This window comes from Puma concolor, chromosome C1, assembly GCF_028749965.1.
Source record: "Puma concolor isolate L17-30 chromosome C1, mPumCon1.1.hap2, whole genome shotgun sequence".
Taxonomy (NCBI): domain Eukaryota; kingdom Metazoa; phylum Chordata; class Mammalia; order Carnivora; family Felidae; genus Puma; species Puma concolor.
In genome coordinates, this window is record NC_141674.1 from 214,295,201 (window position 1) to 214,314,910 (window position 19,710).

Here is a 19,710-nt window from a genome sequence, read left to right on the forward strand (position 1 = left end):
AAACCTTCAAACAACATTTCCAAAACTGAGCGCATCATCTTCTTCCTTAAAACAAATATCTGCTCCTTCAATGTTCTCTGTATCTAAAACACACTGTTAATTGTCGCATTCTTTCACAATGAAATTCTCAAAGTCATCCTGATAACCGTTGTCTCCTCAATTGATACACCACATCTATAACCTACCTGTATCAATTCTTCCTTTTAAATGTCTCCGACCTGTCCCTTCATCTCCATTCTCAGTGCTAACACTCTAATCCACATCTATATCACTTCTCACTTGAACTAGGTCTACAGGGTCCTGTTCTAATCTTGTTCCCACCAAATGTATGCTAAGTGACTTAGCTAAATTGATCTTTCAAAACTGCATCTAATTTCCTTTCATTTCCTTTAGTATTAAGTTAGTTCTCCTTCATGTGGCCTCTAAAGTCACTTAACTCAGGGCTCCTGTTTATTTCTCCATCCTCATCATTGCCCTTTATTCTTTCACTTCGTATTCAGACATACTAAACTTCTTGTGGTTACTTGCATTTAATGGATCTAGATCTTTGCACATGCTTCTTCATATTTCAATGTTTCCTCATTTATTTCTGTGTCAATTCCCTGGTTGCTCATAATATTGGCAGCCACTATGCTTCAGTAGTCTTGTGCCTGAATTATTATCAGCACCCATCTCAGCACCTGGCACCTGAAAGAGGCTTTGAAAGCTTATTGAATGAGTGAAAAAAAAATTTCACTTCCTATATTCCAACATTTGGAAATTTCTCTGGCAAAATTTACTTTATTATAGTGTTACACAGAATATTTACAAAAACTATTTTAAGAATATCACATAAAGTAAATACAAAAGTAGGTAATAAATGTCATAAATGAATGGATAGGAAAAGCACATAAGGAAAAATGGAAGAACAAAAATACAGATTTGGGGCAAAGAGAAAATGATTCAAGTGAAAAAATAGGTTGAAGAGAAAGGCCAAAGACAATGGGGGAAAAAACAAAGAAAGAGATCTCAGAGGTAGAGAGACCCTTTGGTGGAGGAGTGGGGGAACAGAGGATCATTGGAAGAGAGGAGATACAAATGAAAACTCTTTACAAATCACAATTTAGGAGCAGAGCCGCAAGGACTTGGAAATAAGAAGTGTTCCTGTGTCATGTGTTTTTCAAAAGGTATGTCAAGAGGCCAAGGAACAAGGGGTAAGAGTAGCCAAGCATCTGACATGATGGGTAAAGCTGCCCAAGGGTCTTGGGGTGGATATACCCCCACATGGCCCCGGGCTACAGGATGTCAGGAGTCTGAAATCAGAGCTTTCATTTCCTGCTGGACTTGACTCTGAGCACCCTTTGATAAAGAAGGGATTCATCCAAGCCCAAATCCCATTCTTTGCATTTGCTTGGCCTGAGCCTTTTGGGAATGACAAGGAGGCAAGAAATCTTTATACAGTCATGTTTAACAGGGTGGGCTGGTCGATTTACATGTATGATGTAGTAGAAATACACTGGCAAAAATGGCAGTATCTCATTTACTCTATTAATATATCAATACTAAAGTATTGGATTTATATAGTGACATCCACCCTTGTCCATGGAATGAAGAAATCCAAGTGTTCTTCAGCTGGTAGATAATAGTGTCACTTTGTCATGACCTTGGAAAAGCCTCGGAAGACAAATGGCCCTGTTACCTGTCAGGAAACCAAGGCCCCAGATAACTATTCTTAAACTCAACATATGTTTTTGAAGGATGCCCTCCCACATGTTATTGACTAACCAGGTGATTTCTCAGTAACTTTTGTAAATAAGATCTTATTTTATTGTCATAAAAAATTTAAAGCCTAAACAGGATAACAGTTGCTATCCCTGGTTTCATGAAAGAGGAAACTGATGTATTTAAGTGATTAAGAGTTTTTTCAAAGTCTCCGAGAAATAAAGGAAGACCTTAGATATCAATCCAGTACTTGTCTGTTTCCTTTAGAAGGAAGACAGAAATGGTACTCAGATCATTATAAACTCAAGCCTTCCACAGTAGGAATTGTCATAAGATTTGTAATTTTTATTTATAAATTATAGTCATCTGACCACCACCTATTACTTTCTAGATACCATGGATATTGGAAACAGTTCTACTTCGGGAAAACACAATGAGAAAATAAGTAAGAGTGAATAAGAATTTACTTGATTTTTATGTTACAAATGAACTGTTTTTTTTTAATGCTAAAGCTTATCATTATTTTCTATACCTTTCATAAGACAAAAAGTGAATGCCTTTTAAAGTAACTATATTTTCCAAATGGCCATATCTTCACATTGCCTTTTATTCTGATTTTAAAATGTTTCTTATAAACATTTGTGTATGCCTTCCCAGAATTTTTCTATGCATGTGTTATCTCAGTTTGGAATATATTGTTATTTCTCTTAATATGGTAATTCTATATCATCTTGCCTTTTAAAATTCATACATCAAAGCTAAACAATAATAGCATTTAACATCTTAATTGAACTATTGCTTTAACACGCACTATCTTCATTTTTAAGGTGCTTGAGCATTCTTCATTTGTTACTGGTCATTTCTTTTTTCTTCTTCATCGAACTCTTTTGTCATAGAGTACTGTGTCGATATTTCCTGTTGTGGTGTTTGGTTGTCTTTCCTTGCGTTGTCAAATGAATATAGAAAAGCCTATCTGATATATGTATTAAATCTTCATCATATATGTTGCTAATATGTTGCCCCATTTGTAATGTTTACACCTATAATCCCATGGGTTTTGCCCCTTTGCTTTTATGTGAGGTGGGAATTTAAAAAATATTCCCTACATTATTACACTGTAACTGAACCACCACTTTAATCACATAGTGCCTTTACCTCTCTATATACTAGATTTTCTTTTGTAATCAAAGGGGCTACAGAAAAGAAAAAAAGAGCTCACAGGTAGCACCATCCTGATGACCCACTGGGGGTGATTTTTAGAATCAGCTTGAGAAGACCCCCCACCTCCTTCCCAAGTTTACTGGAATCTCTGATCAGAAATGCGCTGAGTGTTATATGTAAGTGATGAATCACTAAATTTTATACTTGAAACCAATTTCACTATATATGTTAACTAACTAGAACTTAAATAAAAACTTGGAAAAAAGAAGTGCATTGAAAATGCATATTAATTTAAGGAGAACAGAAACTTTTATCCACTTACTCACATCTTATTTGATGTTCTTCCAATAAGAATTTTCTTACACTTTTTAAAAAGTCTTATATGGTGTACAAATTTGCTTGTTACTAAGAATATCTTTTTTCCCCATTACATAATACGGAGTGAATTTAAATGAGACAAGGCTCTCAAATCTTTATTTAAATAGGAAATCTGTGGTCATTTTATTACTTACTTGCATGTAAGGAAATCAGAATGCAAAGGATTTTTTTCTGATTGAATATAAAAATCTCATAAACACTCATAAAACTCATAAACAGTTTGGGGATCCAGATGTCAGTTAAAATATGATGGCCAATATGAAATTGTTGAATCACTATATTGTGTACCTGAAACTGGTATGACCCTGTATGTTAACTACACTGTATTAAAATTTAAAATTTTTTGAGAGAGAGAGAGAAATCTTAAGCTTCACGCTCAGTGTGGAGCCCAATGCAGGCTCGATCTCACAACAGTGAGATCATGACCTAAGCCTAAATCAAGAGTCAGTCGCTTAACCTACTGAGTCACCCAGGTAACCCCAAGCAATTTTCTTTATTTCACTCCCAAACCTGTAGCTCACTACCAGTCACCCTTATCTCGGCAAATGGCAATACATATACTCAGCAGCTTGAACCAAAAATGGAGGAATATCTTGAGGAATGAAGGACAGGATCCGGGAATAAATACTTTCTCTTCCATTTCTAAGATGAGCAGCATCAGGACCCAGTTGACCACAGTGGCAACCATCCCCATTGGCTGTCCCTCCTAGTCTTTGCCTCTTTCCCATTCTGACTCCCAATCCTTGACACAGTTTCACAAATAAACTTCCTGAACACAAACACTTAACTCAAAATTTGTTTTGGGGAATACCAGGTTAAGACACTCTTATTTCTTTTCTCATTTAGTTCTTTAATCCTTTTGGAGTTGATTTTCTTAGTGTGATATAAGGTAGGGGGGTTCATTTTTTTCCAACGTGGATAACCAGTTGTCCCAGCTTCTCCATGTGTAATGTCACATATGGCTTGCATTGAGATGCCATGTGTATATATGGTTTTCTTTGGGGGCTTTCTAGTCTGATCCACTGCTCTATCTAATTCTGCATCACTCTAGTACTATAACTTAATAATATCTTGATATCTGGTAAAGCAAGTTTCTCTCAACTTGTTTCTTTTTCAAAATTATCTTAGCTATTTTGGACATTTTCTCTTTCATGTAAATTTTGGTAGCATCTTGTCAAGTTCCTTTGAAAATCCTATTGAATTTTTAGTGAAATTGCTTAGGATGAATTTGGAAAGAATTGACATTTCTAACACATTGAGTCTTTCAACTCACGAACACGATCCTTCTCACTACTTATGTATTCTGTTTTCTTTTTACATCCTTCATTTATTTATTCAACAAGTACCTATTGCCAAAACTGCTCGATAGGAACAAAGAAGTGAGCAAAATCTCACTGAACTTACATTCTAGTGGAGGGGGGTATAGACTATACACAAGTAAATAAATATATAATATATTAGATGCCCCTGATTATCTCTTAAAATCTCGTCTATTATCCTTCACACACCACTCTGGCATCCTTGAACAAACCAAATAATTTTCTGCCTCAGGACCTTTGCACTTGATGTCGACACTACATAAAACGTTTTTCCCCTCAGCTGAAGTGAAGAGAAAATAAAGACTAATTGAAGGTATAGAGTGACAGAAACTGTGTCTCATATTTTCACTGTAAGCATCTTTGCTGTAGACATCTTTGCTGCAAACATTTTTACTGCATCACTAATTAGCTATAAGGCAATTTTGCCTTAAAAATTTTTTAAAGAACTGGATGGCAGTTTGGTTTTGTTTCTTCACTGACACAGTACTCACATTTTTGTATTATATAAGTCGTAGCCCTCATAACAGTCTATTCAGTAGTATAGTTTTGAGCCCACATTTCCCACAGAAGTTTGGAATATCCCTCAATAGACATGTAACAATATGCCAAGAACAGTGTAGAAAACTTTCACAACACATTACAAAGCTCAGTTACAGATAAACATCCTAGTATTTGGAAACTGACACCTCTCTTAATGATGAAAGAACTTTTAGTGAAGAAAGAAAAAGTGTAATGCTGAATATGGAGACAAATCAACAAGCAAAGAAATATATATATATATATTTATATATTTATTTTATATATTATATATATAATTATATATATATTAAGTATATGTATAATTATATATTTATATATATATATATATTTATATATTTATTATAATATTATGAACAAAAGACTTTGAAGAAAGGGCTTAGGTATAATCCACAAAATAAAATCAGTTACTTGTGTGTTCAGTGTTGCCATGAATCTGCACTACACATTTTAAATGTATTCGGATATTTTTTTATTTGCCAATAAAGTGTTTTTAATTTTGTTATTCATTTTTCATGTTCCATTACATCCCTCTTTTATTTTTCACGATTTATCTTTTACAGCAAAATTGCCTTACAGCCAATTAGTTATGCAGCAAAATGTTTGTAGTGAAAACGGTGGCAGCTAAGATGCTTACTGAGCAACAGCCTGGGACAAGCAGAAACATGCATCTTATACGGGGTGGCCAGTTAGAGCCTCACTGACAAACTGAAACATAAGTAGATATTGAGTGGGGTGAAGGAATAAACCACGGTGCTGAGGCTGAGATGTGCAGGGTCTTTTGAGGAATGTCAAGGAGACCGCTGGCTGGAGAGATAAAGAGGGGTGAGTGGAAAGTGGTTTTTAAGGTCACATAGACCTCAGAGGCCATAGCAGTGACTTTGGATTCTTGTCTCAGTAAGAGGAAAAGACATTGGAGGGGTTTGAGCTAGGGAACGGTAGAATCTCAGTTATGTTTTTAAAGGGTTGCTCTGTAGTCCACATGGAGGATAGACTTCAGGCGGGTAGCATGAGAGGTCAGTAAGGAGACTGTTGTAATGATCTAGGCAAGGGGACTGTTGGGCTGGACTAAGCTGGGAGCACTAGAGGTGTTCGAAAATAGGTGGATTCTGAAAACATGCACACATATAACACACCAACATGTATGTAAGTGTATATTTTTATATATTTTATTTGAAGATATATAATTACATATTATGTGCAAATATATATAATATGGAAATGTATTTATATAGATAAATAGAATATATAATATATAAATATGAATGTGTCATATGTGAAAATGTATAAAAATTATAAATTATAAGTAAACTACAGGTAGAATGTGACACATATATAATTAAATATATAAAATATGTCTATAAATTATATAATATATGTAATGTGTAAATATATAAATATAAACTATAAAGCTATTATATATTTATATGACAATGCATACATAAATAATAAACATATATAGTTATAAAAGTATATATTTTATATATACAAATGTTACAGTTTGTATATTATACATAAATATAAATATACAGTACTATAGTATAATATGTATAACTTATATGCATATAAATATGTAACATATTATATATAACATATAAATATAGATAGATAGATATGTATATATAAAACTCGCAAATATCCCTGGCCATCTGGAAGGCCACACACATGTCTAGGGAAATGCACATGCTCAGGGCTATGCAAAGGTTCAGGAAAGACCTAAGAAAACTCTCAGCTCTAACCTGGAGGCTCTGTTCAAGCAGGAAGTGACAGCTAAGGTGGAATTGTAAACTGCCTAGCTGTGCATTGAAGGCATGCATCGACACAGGCTTTTACAGCCCCTTGACAAATACTGGAAGACTTATCGGTTCTAGCTTTTCAGGGAAATCTCTTTCCAGTCATTAGCTGACCATTAAACTAACTGAGCTGAAACTTCAGAGACCACATGGCAAAATACACAGACTTGACAGAAACAAAGCACAAAATAAGCAACAAAACCCAACAGCAATAGCAACAAACTTTGAGGAAAGGGGGATATCTGATCTCCAGGGTTACTACATATTATTTAAGATGTTAGGTTTTTAAGAAAAAATTACTTGACATGCAAAAAAAAAATTTAAAAAAAACAACTAAGGGGCGCCTGGGTGTCTCAGTCGGTTAAGGGTCCGACTTCAGCTCAGGTCATGATCTTGCAGTCCGTGAGTTCGAGCCCCGCGTCGGGCTCTGTGCTAACAGCTCAGAGCCTGGAGCTTGTTTCAGATTCTGTGTCTCCCTCTCTCTCTGACCCTCCCCCGTTCATGCTCTGTCTTTCTCTGTCTCAAAAATAAATAAACGTTAGAGAAAAAAAAAACACAACTAAGTATGGCCCCATGCTCAGGAAAAATAGAAACTGTATGTGCGGTAAACCAGATACTGGAATTACTAGACAAAGACTTTAAAGTCAACTATTTTAAACACGCTTAATAAAGTCATGTAAAAAGTAAGAAAATTATTTCTCTGCAAATAGCAAATATCAACAAAGAAATAGAAATTATAAAAAAGAACCAAATAAAAATTCTGAGATTGAAAAATATGTTTGAAATAAAAAGCAATGAAAAAAAGTGGATGGATTCTGAAAATACATTGTATACTCATATATACATACCCGTATATATGTACATAAACAACGAATTTCCATTATTCAGAGTAGATATGTTCTATAAAGTCACCCTAAACACAGAATTAGCTAATACTGAACTATGGCTTCTAGAGGAAATACAGGGTTAGGTTCCTGTGAGCCTCTGGTCACAATATACCAATCAACACATACCTTTGTGTTCTTATGAGTGTTTCTACTTAAAGATATCTTATTTTACATATATATATATATATATATTTCATATCCAATATATGTCATAGCCAATAGCACTAGAACTCCTGCCTGAATGAAGTTTATCTAACACACAGATTTTCTCCATAAGGTGCATCGCAATTATTTTGCTTAGGGACAAGAGATCGCACAGCAGCACTACACTTGGGGGCAATTTTAAACAACAAAATCACCAGCAAAAACACTACATAAGTGGCAAAGGGACCCTTGTGTACAGAATGAGAGTGGAAGCAAGAAGGTAGAACATCACCTTGCTCCACTTTAGCTGGGAACATGCGCCATCAGCAACTCAAAGGACCCACTGCTCTGTCCCCACCCATGAATGACCATGAAAGTGCCATGAGCCTTGATTTGGGGGTTAAAAATAAATTTTAGCGAGTGAGTGAGTTCACAAATATGGAATCTGTGAATAAACGACTGACTGTATGCATGTATTTTTTTCATTCTTTCCAAAATTAGTGCTTTTTAAAATTAGATAGTGCATAGGTTTCTCACAACAAATATTTTCATTATTGTTATTTGCTAGATAGTCTGCAATTTGGATTTATAAGTCCTCTTTGACCCAAGAATTGTTTAAGAAAAGTTGGGAAGAAATGAACATTCTCTATTTTTTGGATATGGAGTTGAATATGAATTAACCATATCAACCCTGTTAAATGTATTATTTGGGCCTTCTTGTTTTGTGCACTTGACCTCTCATTGACTGAGGGAGGTAAAAATAAAGTTGTTACTAGTCGTGTGTTTCTACCTGTTACTCGTTGTATTTCTGTAATGTCCACTTTCTTTTTTTTTTTTTTTTTTTCAACGTTTATTTATTTTGGGGACAGAGAGAGACAGAGCATGAACGGGGGAGGGGCAGAGAGAGAGGGAGACACAGAATCGGAAACAGGCTCCAGGCTCCGAGCCATCAGCCCAGAGCCTGACGCGGGGCTCGAACTCACGGACCGCGAGATCGTGACCTGGCTGAAGTCGGACGCTTAACCGACTGCGCCACCCAGGCGCCCCTGTAATGTCCACTTTCTTAAAACTTTTTGGCCTGAATTATACTTCCTATGATATTAAGATGATGACTCCCTGGTTTCTTTTGTTGATGTAAGCTCAATATACTTTTGCCTATACATTTGTCTTCAACATCTTAAAAATATGTTTTTCCAAGGGTCTCCTATATATGATTAAAAGCTGGAGTTTAGTTTGGAATTCAATCTCAAATTCTTTGTTTAAACAAGTGATTTAAATCCATTTACTTTTATTGATAGGACCAAAATGTGTGGTCTGGTTCCTGTTATGCTAATTTATATTATATATTCTAGTGTCTTGGATATTAAAAATATCGACATTATCTTCTATGCATTTATGTGCATGTGCGTACTTCTGATAGCTGGGAAGGTTTGCATTTCTGTTCCAGTGGTTCCTGTTGGGCACATGGCTGCCTAGCTAGCCTAAACCTCTCAACCTTCCCTGTGGTTAATCCCAGACTTGTGACCAAGTTCTGGCGAAAGGCCCCTGAGCTAAAGAAGTGCAAGCCACTTCTGGGTCTTTCCCTTAAAAGAAATGAATGGTTGAGCTGTACTCATTTCTCATATTTTCATTGGTTAGGAGTAAGTATATACTTGTGATTCTTAGGAATGTTTATATTTTTGTTCTAGTGATTACTCTTAGCATTACTTTCATATACCTTCCTTTTATGTACCCTCTGTACTGTATTAGACAGTACCCATTAATTTCTGTCCCCCCAAATTGATAAATTTAGCATGTGCCCTATTTCTCTGTCCACTCTTCCTTTCCCACCCAAGTTTAGATCACGATTTTCTTTTTCTTTTTTTTTCCTTTGATGTCAAATAGTGTTTTTTTTTTTTAATTCTAGTGTAGTTAACATACAATTTTATGTTAGTTTCAGGTGTGATTCAATAATTCTATACATTACTTAGTGCTCATCATGATAAGTTTACCCTAAATCCCCTTCACCTGTTTCACCCACCCACCTCACCTCCTCTCTGGTAACCACCAGTTTGTTCTCTGTAGTTAAGAGTCTGTTTTTTGGTTTGTCTCTTTTTTGTTATTCTTCATTTGCTTTGTTTCTTAAATTCCACAAAAGAGTGAAATCATAAGGTATTTGTCTTTCTCTGATTGATTTATTTTGCTTAGCATTATATTCTCTAGATCCATCATGATGTTACCCTTATGTTTATCTTTCAGCCCTTTTAATTTTTTTAATGTTTATTCATTTTCGAAGGAGAGAGAGACAGAGCATGAATGGGGGGAGGGGCAGAGAGAGAGAGAGGGAGACACAGAACCCGAAGCAGGCTCCAGGCTCTGAGCTGTTAGCACAGAGCCCGACGCGAGGCTCCTACTCATGAACCGTGAGATCACGACCTGAGCCAAAGTCAGACACTTAGCCAACTGAGCCACCCAGGCACCCCTAGCTTTCTGCTCTTCAATGTTTTTTATATTACTCCTTGATTTGCCCCAATAACATGCTGTGACCCCACCAGTCAATGATCCTACTCTACCACCCATATTTCCCCCTTCCTCACATGTTTTTTTGCTGTTATACCATTTCTACATTGTCAGGGCATGCATGTTTAACATTCTGGTCTGTCACCTCACTCACCACTTTTATTGTAATTCTTTTGCCAAAATTCTTCCTGTCTCATCTTGATTTGCTGAAGTGAATCCCCTAGTAGTTTTCTCAATAATTACTCCTAGGAACAACCTTCTCAGAATTTCCCTGTTTAGAAGTATTTGGTTTTGTTTTTCACATGTGAAAAATAATTTACTCACTATTTCTAGAAGCATCTTGTAGATTTTTCTCCATTTTTCCTGTGGCATTAAGTGTTACTGGAGAAAATTCTATAGCCAATAAGATCCCCACCCTTGAAAATGACTTGACATTTTTGTCTACAATGCCCATTCCATTCTTTCTTTATCTTTAAAGTCCAGTAAATTTGCTGGACTATGTCTCAGGGTTGGTGGTTTGGAGTCAATTTTCTTTGCTACAGGGTGAAAATACATGCACTTATGATATGTGTATTCCATTTTTTGTTATAATTTCAAAAACTTTGCTCTTGAATTTATCTTGAAGTACTTCTATTATTTTTGAATTTCTTCTTAGGAAGTCTGCTGACTTGTTCACTATCTTCCGTTGGTTATTTTTTTTTCTAATATTTCTTAATTGTTCTTATACTTCCTGTTTCCTTTTGTTTCTTTCTTTCTTTTTTTTTTTTTTTTTTACAAATCTATGTTCTTCGTTTTAATTTCTGAAACATCTAATCTCTTTTATCCCCTTCTAAATTTGTCTTCATTTCTCTGATTTATTCCTACTTATTTATTAAGTTCTTGTTGTTATAAACATGGATTATATCTTTAGCTTTTCAAGGCAAACCCCAAAACCCAGGACATATACTTGTGATTTCTGATACTTACTTTTCCTTGATCCTTCTGACAGTCCCCCTCTTCTCTGTCAGCCCCTATCCAATTTCAGCTGCCTTTTGCATTATCTTTATTGTGAATGAGAAACCCTCATGTGAATAGGTAAAAGTATACAGTAAATGACCAGTACTGTATAAATGTAGGTTGTGTTTGCTGCTATTTTTGTTTTCAGTGTAATGACAACCAAGATAGTATGTTAGTAGCTGAGATTTAGCACTACAAAAGTGGAGTGAAAACTTAAAAATAAAATACTTGAAGGTAACTGGCATGTAAATCTTGTAAATTTCTGTTTATAATTCTAAAGGATTATTTTCTTTTCTGTTTGAAGGAAAAAAGAGAAGATATAAATGTAAAAAAAGCAGTCTCAAAAAAGGTACAGGTAAATCTGTGAATTCACACGTGTGCGCTACTGCAACTCTGATATTCCTTCCAGACCTTTCTTTGCTGCACCTCTGAAATCTTCAATGGGCTTCATAAATAATGAATTTTTTAGAGTACAGGCTAAGCTGTTGTAACAAAGAGAGCCCAAAATACACTGGTCTAAGCCACATAATTTATTTCTCTTTCATCAAACAGTCCAGAAATGGGAGGAAGAACCTGCCTTCCTCAACACATAGTTTCCCTCTCTGGGTCCAAGAAATCAGGTCTAACCAGACCTTTGTCTCCCAACCAGTGGGAATGGGAAAAATGGGCAGAGAAATCACCTATCTATTTCTTTTAATGGAAAGATCCAGAGTCTTCTCCTCACATCCTATTGCCCAAAACTTACTCACATGGCCAGCGCTAGCTGCCAGTGAGGCCAAGAAATATAATCTCTAGTCAGGCAGCCATGGGTTCAGCTGTAACTCTATTTCTATGAAAGGAGGAGAGAATGATCATGGGGGACAAATAGCAATCTGCTACTTGCCCTTCACGTTTTCGTCCAAAGTCACTGACTTACTCACATATGGAGGAAAACTCAGATTATTGATTCAAACCTGGCCTTCTTGGCACCTGAGACTCTTTGGCAAGAATAGGAGCTAGAACCTGAATATAGCACAGAGCTACATGGTCAGAGACAAACTAGCCATGAATGAGAAATGAAGCACCAAGAGAAAATGTTGGAAATGTTTGCTGTAACTAATGAACACACCCCTCATCAGAATGAGGGGAAACAGACAGAGGGAACTTGAATCAGTTAAGCAGAAGCTAGAGTCCTGGTATCACATCAGATCTAAGCCTGGGAAACAGTTACTTAAACCAAGCTCAATCAGAGCATACGCCATACTGTGTTCATGCAGCAGAGGATGAAAAAAAATGAGTGACACTTCATTCTCTGCATCCAGCTTTGCAATTGTTTATTTCCATTGTGTTCCTCCTTTCTTTCCTCATCTCATTCTCCTTTCTTTTCTTTCTTTTTTTTAATATGAACTGTATTGTCAAATTGGTTTCCATATAACTCCCTGAGTTTATCCCAACAGGTGCCCATCACCCACCCTCCCCACCCTCCCACCCCCCATCAACCCCCAGTTTATTCTCAGTTTTTAAGAGTCTCTTATGGTTTGCCTCCCTCCCTCTCTAACTTTTTCCCCCCTTCCCCTCCCCCATGGTCTTCTGTTAAGTTTCTCAGGACCCACATAAGAGTGAAACGTATGGTATCTGTCCTTTCTTTTCTCTTTCTCAATCCTGTTCTACTTATGTTCCTCTTATAGAGTACATTTCTTTTTCTTCATTCTTTAACATCAAATCCTATGAAATACTGCTACTAAGTTGATATGGCACATAGAGGTGGCAGGGTATTTCTTGTGGAGTCAAAACATATTTGGATATATTTTGTTTCCTTTCCATTTCTTCTGATTATTTCTGTCATCTCATCGTTATATATATAACATAACTGAACTCCTCCCATTTCATATGTATGTAATACATGCCTATATTTATGTAAATAATATAAATAAAATATAAACATATGAATAAATATATACATATATTTGTACCATCTCTATTATTTTACCTCCATACTTGCCTACCTTAGTTATTTCTTAGTTTACACTGGTACCCAGGTCCCAGATTTTGTTCTTCTGAGTTTTTGTGAAACCTCTCTGTCTTGCCTGCTTTGTTAAAATGTTGGAGTTGGTAGTTTAAGCACAAATCACCTTTGTTCCTTCTACTTCTTTTCAAAATTGTTCTCTGAAATAGTTCTCTTCTTGTCCCAAGACAAAGTCTTAGGTAAGATTTGGAGTTGTGCTCATCCTTTTGGGCAGCGGTGATATTCTCATACGATGTTAAAAAGCCTGAACTGATATAATATTACAACTGGAAAGCATGTAGTGAAGAAGTTGGGTGAGACCAGCTGCTTCTTTTATGCATACTCTTATCTGACCCTACTCAGTATCTATGTTTTCAGCTAGTTCAAGTTGTGGAAGAGGGGGAGAAGGAAGAAGCAGGAATAGCCTTCTTATGATCAATTCTTCATGTCTTCCAGATATGGAGGATGCATGAGCCACATTTGTGGGCTCTTTAAAGAACTCCTCTTTAAGAGAATCTGTCCATGAAAGTTCCTCTAAAACAGGAGCTGATTGCTTACCACTTCCCCCTTAGAGGAGGTCCACACCCCTGCTGAGTTCATCTCATCTTTCTGGACAGAATATCTTTCAAGAAAAGCTGATTGAGCTCCTCCTTTCCCCAGAGAGGGCCATGAGAATCATGTCTTATGGTCCTACTGTCAGTGGGTGTGCAGCTGGTTCCCCACACAGTCACCCTACCTAGATTGATTATATTCCCTAGGCTATAATTTTTATGCCTGTGACTTAGCCCTTCCATAATGGAAGCCTGTGTCTCCCACTCTCCTTCATACATTTTCCTCATCCCCCATCTCTTCCCCTTTGGCATCAGTTTGTTCTCTATATTTATAGATCTGTTTCTGCTTTTTTATTGTTTATTCATTTGTTTTATTCTTTATATTTCACATGTAAGTGAAATTATATGGTGTTTTTCTTTCTCTATTTGACTTATTTCATTTAGTGTTATACCTTCTAAGTCCATCCATGTTGTCACCAATGGCAAGATCTTATCCTTTTTTATGGCTGAGTAATATTCCAACACACACACACACACACACACACACACACACACACCCCATCTTCTTTATCTACTCATCTGTAAATGAAAACTTCAATTGCTTCCATAGTTTGGCTATGGTAAATAATGCTGCAACAAGCATAGGAATGCATACTTCTTTTTGAATTAGAATTTTTTTTTCCTTTGGGTAAATACCCAGTAGTGGGATTACTGGATTATACGTTATGTCTATTTTTAATTTTTTGAGGAACCTCCATATTCTTTTCCACAGTGGCTGCACAAATTTACATTCCCACCAACAGTGCACAAGAATTCTTTTGTCTCCACATCCTCACCAACACTTTTTGTTTCCTGTCTTTTTGATTCTAACCATTCTGGCAAGTATAATGTGGTATCTCCTTGTGGTTTGGATTTTCATTTCCCTGATAATTAGTGATGTCGAGCATCTTTCATGTGTCTGTTGGTCATCTGTATGGGGGTTTTTTTGGAAAAAAAATGTCTATTCATATCCTCTACCCATTTTTAACCGTTTTTTATGAATTGTGTAACTTCTTTATATATTTTACCCCTTACTGGATATATCATTTGTGAATATCTTCTCTCATTCAGTAGGTTGCCTTTTAATTTTGTTGATGGTTTCCTTCACTATGCAAAAGTTTTATTTTGGTATAGTCCCAATAGTTCATTTTGGCTTTTATTTCCTTGCTTGAGGAGCAAGATCTAGAAGAATGTTACTGAGGCTGAGGTCAAAGACATTACCACCTGTGTTTTCTTCTAGGAATTTTATGTTTTCAAGTCTCAATTTAAGTCTTCAATTCATTTTGTTTTTTTATATAGTGTAAGAAAGTGGTCCAGTTTCATTCCTTTGCATGTAGCTGTTCAGTTTTCCTAGGACCATTTGTTGAAGACACTGTCTTTTTCCCATTGCATATTCTTTCCTCCTTTGCCATAAATTAATTGGCCAAACTAGTGTGGCTCTCTATTCTGTTCCATTGACTGTGCATCGGTTTCTATGCCATTACCGTACTATTTTGATTACTACCGCTTTGTGATATATTTTGAAATCGGGGTGTGTTATGCCTCCAGCTTTATTCTTCTTTCTCAGGGTTGCTTTGGCTATTTGGGGTCTCTTGTGGTTCCATACAAATTCTAGTATTATTTGTTGTAGTTCTGTGAAAAATGTTGTTGGTATTTTGATAGAGACTGCATTGAACCTCTGTTTTGATTACTCTGGACATTTTGATATTTATTTATCCATGAGCATGGAATATCTTTGGATTTGTTTGCATCATCTTCAATTTCTTTCATCAATGTTTTATAGTTTTTAAAGTACTGGTCTTTCATCCCCTTGGTTAAGTTTATTCCTAGGTATTTTGTTATATTTGGTGCAATTGCAAATGGAATTCTTTTTAGAGAGAGAGAGAGGGTGGGAGAGAAGGGCAGAGGAACATAGAGAGTCCCAAGCAGGCTCCATGGTCAGTGCAGAGCCTGACATGAGGCCACATCCCACAACTCTGAGTTCATGACCTGAGCAGAAATCATGAGTCAGATGCTCAACTGACTGAACCACTCAGGTGCCCCCAGAATTGGTTTCTTAATGTCTCTTTCTGCTACTTCATTATTAGTGTATAGAAATGCAACAGATTTATGCACATTACTTTTGTATCCTATAACTTTACAGAATTCATTTATTCCTTCTAATAGTTTTTCTGTGGAGTGTTTAGGGTTTTCTATATATAGTATCATATCAACTGTAAATAGTGATAGTTTAACTTCTTCCTTACCAATTTTTATGTCTTTTATTTCTTTTTCTTGTCTGACTGCTGTGGCTAGCACTTCCAGTACAATATTGAATAAAAGAGGTAGGAGTGAACATCCTTGTCTTATTCCTGATCTTAAAAGAAAAGCTCTCAGTTTTTCACCATGGAGTATGATGTTAGCTGTGGGTTTTTCATATATGGCCTTTATTATGCTGAGTTACATTCCCTCCAAACCTGTTTTGTTGAGAGTTTTTATCATGAACGATGTTGAATTCTGTCAAATGCATTTTCTGCCTCTATTGAAATGATCATATGATTTCTATCTTTCATTCTGTTGTTGTGGTACATCATATTGATTTGCAAATATTGAGTCATCTTTGCATTTCTAGAATAAATTCCACTGGTCATGGTGAATGGTCCCTTTGATGTATTGTTGATTGCAGTCTGCTAATAATTTGTTGAGGATTTTTGTATCTATGTTCATCAGGGATACTAGCCTGTAGTTTTCTTTCTTTCTTTCTTTCTTTCTTTCTTTCTTTCTTTCTTTCTTTCTTTCTGTTTTTTTAATTAAAAATTTTTCAATATTTATTTATTTTGGGGAGAGCACAAGCAGGGGAGGGGCAGAGAGACGGGGACAGAGGATCTGAAGCAGGCTCTGTGCTGACAGGCCAACAGCAGTGAGACTGATGTGGGGCTCAAACTCATGAACCATGAGATCATGACTTGAGCTGAAGTCAGATGCTCAACTGACTGAGCCACCTAGGTGCCCCTCTTCCATCCTTCCTTCCTTCCTTCCTTCCTTCCTTCCTTCCTTCCTTCCTTTCTTGCATTCTTGCATTCTTGTGGTCTTTGTCTGGTTTTGGTATAAGGGTAATGCTGGCCTCATAGAAAGTAATTGGAAGCTTTCCTTCCTCTTCTATTTTTTGAAATATTTTGAGAAGGATAGGCATTAACTCTTCTTTAATGTTTGGTAGAATTCACCTTGAATCCATCTGGTCCTGCACTTTGGGGGATTTTTTTGATTGTCAATTCCATTTCATTACTAGTAACTTGCCTGTTTGGATTTTCTATTTCTTCCTAATTCAAGTTTTGGAAGATTGTATGTTTCTAGAAATTATGCATTTCTTGTAGGTTGTCCAATATGTTGGCATATAATTTTTTTGTAGCATTCTCTTATAATCCTTTGTATCTCTGTGGTGTTGGTTCTTATTTCTCCTCTTTCACTTCTGATGTTGTTTCCTCTCTTTTTTTTTCTTAATGAGTCTGGCTAAATTTTTTTTATCTTTTTAAAGAACTATCTCTTTGTTTCATTGATATTTTCTATTTTGTGGTCTCTATTTCATTTATTGCTGGTCTGGTCTTTATTATTTCTTTCCTTCTGCTAACCTTGGGCTTTGTTTATTCTTTTTCTAGTTCCTTTAGGTGTAAGGTTAGATTATGTATTTGAGATGTTTCTTGTTTCTTGAGGTATTCTTGTATCAATATAAATTTCCCTCTTAGAACCATTTTTGCTGTGTCCCAAGGATTTGAGACTGTTGTGTTTTCATATTCATTTGTTTCTATGTATTTTTTAAATTTCTTCTTTGATTTCTTCATTGACCTATTGGATGTTTAGCAATATTTTTATATTTTTGTTTTCTCAGTGAGGAGATACAAACGTAGAATCCAAAATCTGAGTAACAGAGCTCCAAGGAAAAGAGGCAGACCAAAAGGTAAAAAAAAAAAGATGTAAAATATGTATGCATTTTCCATTTTCAGTAACTAAACATCTAAATTTTCATGCTTTATTCTATGTTTTTAACAACCTACTTCCCTATTGCTTTATGTAGCTGTACTGTTGAGAAATACATCAGATTTAGTCAATTTCCAAAATGTGACAGGGAGAGAAAGATGGCAACACCACAAAAAAGTAATTTGGTGGTGAATCTGCAATCAGAAACTGGGGCCCAAGTGCCACTGCAGTGCTGCCTCTACTGAGCTGATAGCTTTTCAGCTTAGAAGTCGTTTTAGCCATAAAACACTGTCACTCACAAATGATGTAGCTGTCCTTCCTCATGTCCCATGACCTTGAGGTAATCATGTGAACTTGAGTGTGTCACTCTCTCCCTTCTGCCTCAGTTTCCTTATCTATAAAGTAAGATAAATAGTAATAGACTCACTGCCTTCCAAGGCCCGTCTCAACCTCACATACAGCTTTATATCCTGTGATTTTGATGAAAGGAGAGTCTAGCTCACACACTAGTCCCAAGAGGACTTAGACATAGAGAAACTGAGAGCAAGAGACTGCATGTTTGCCAATAATGGCTACTACTCAACAGACTCAGACTGTAGCTAGGGCTGGGGATTAAGTTTGGCCACCTATGGGAAAGGAGAGGACAGACAGCATGGAGAAAGCAGAGAGAGCTTTCTCATGGGACAGTGGGCCTTGACCCTTGCAAGAAAAGAGAGAAGGGGTGGGGGGGGGGAGGAAGGAAGGGAGGTAGATTGAGTCAGAACTGGCTAGTTCTCCTGGGCAAACCTACCACTTCATCATCACAAGTGACAGGAAAGGGCTGTTCCACAGAGAGCCACACTTGTGGGTTGGCTTTTGTCACCTGGCCACCATACTAACTACCATACTTGGCACAATCATGTTCTTTGGAACCGATCAATGTAGAGCAATTTTTAAAGAAAGTTTATTTATTTATTTATTTATTTGAGGTCTACGTGTTACTTATTTTACATCTCTTGAATCTTTAGTATCAATAGCTATGCTTATGATTCCTTTATGAAGGTTTGGGAATCTCTCCTCTCTATGTACCTCCATAAAATCTTGATAAACTTCCTTAGGGTGATACTTTGTAGAGTAGAACATGCTTGATCTTGGGATGTGATTCCTCTTAGAATAGGAATCATCAATAAATATCTCCTGGGTCCATTGTATCTTGATGAGTTTTTAAAAACCCTTTGTTATAGCAAAGGCCCCCAAAATGAAGGCTTTTTGTGCTTTGATGAAGAAAAAGATTCCTTTCCAGCCTCATCTGATCATAGTCTGCTTAAAGGAAAGACCAGATGGTTGAGTATCTGGAGGAGATTTTATCCTGGGCCCTGAACTACCCAAATTAGTACCCCAGGATTCCAGCCATGGGCACAGACCTTTAGAAAGAAAAAGCATCCGGGTGTGTCCCTGCCCTCAACATTCAAACACTTTTGAATAATGGTAGATACAAATATGCACATGGACATGACTCAATCTTTTTTTGGACACAATCAACACATAAATTAGATACTACATTCTTCTGGGACATCTTTTATTTTTTTTTTATTTTTTTTTCAACGTTTTTATTTATTTTTAGGACAGAGAGAGACAGAGCATGAACGGGGGAGGGGCAGAGAGAGAGGGAGACACAGAATCGGAAACAGGCTCCAGGCTCTGAGCCATCGGCCCAGAGCCCGACGCGGGGCTCGAACTCACGGACCGCGAGATCGTGACCTGGCTGAAGTCGGATGCTTAACCGAC

The 19,710-nt window shown here is 36.5% G+C and overlaps 1 protein-coding gene across 4 annotated transcripts in view; it reads left to right on the top strand.

Annotated features, from left to right (window-relative positions):
- The window catches only part of SP100 (SP100 nuclear body protein), a 102,498-nt gene that overhangs the window by 63,276 nt on the left and 19,512 nt on the right, over positions 1–19,710 (top strand). For 3 of the 4 annotated variants that reach the window (XM_086719893.1, XM_086719890.1, XM_086719894.1), the window contains 4 exons: positions 1,107–1,166; positions 2,093–2,146; positions 11,720–11,770; positions 17,855–17,923. In XM_086719893.1, coding sequence (XP_086576019.1) covers positions 1,107–1,166; positions 2,093–2,146; positions 11,720–11,770; positions 17,855–17,923 — 234 coding nt within the window. The remainder of the gene's footprint in view (positions 1–1,106; positions 1,167–2,092; positions 2,147–11,719; positions 11,771–17,854; positions 17,924–19,710) is intronic. The other variant, XM_086719892.1, reaches the window with a different exon arrangement.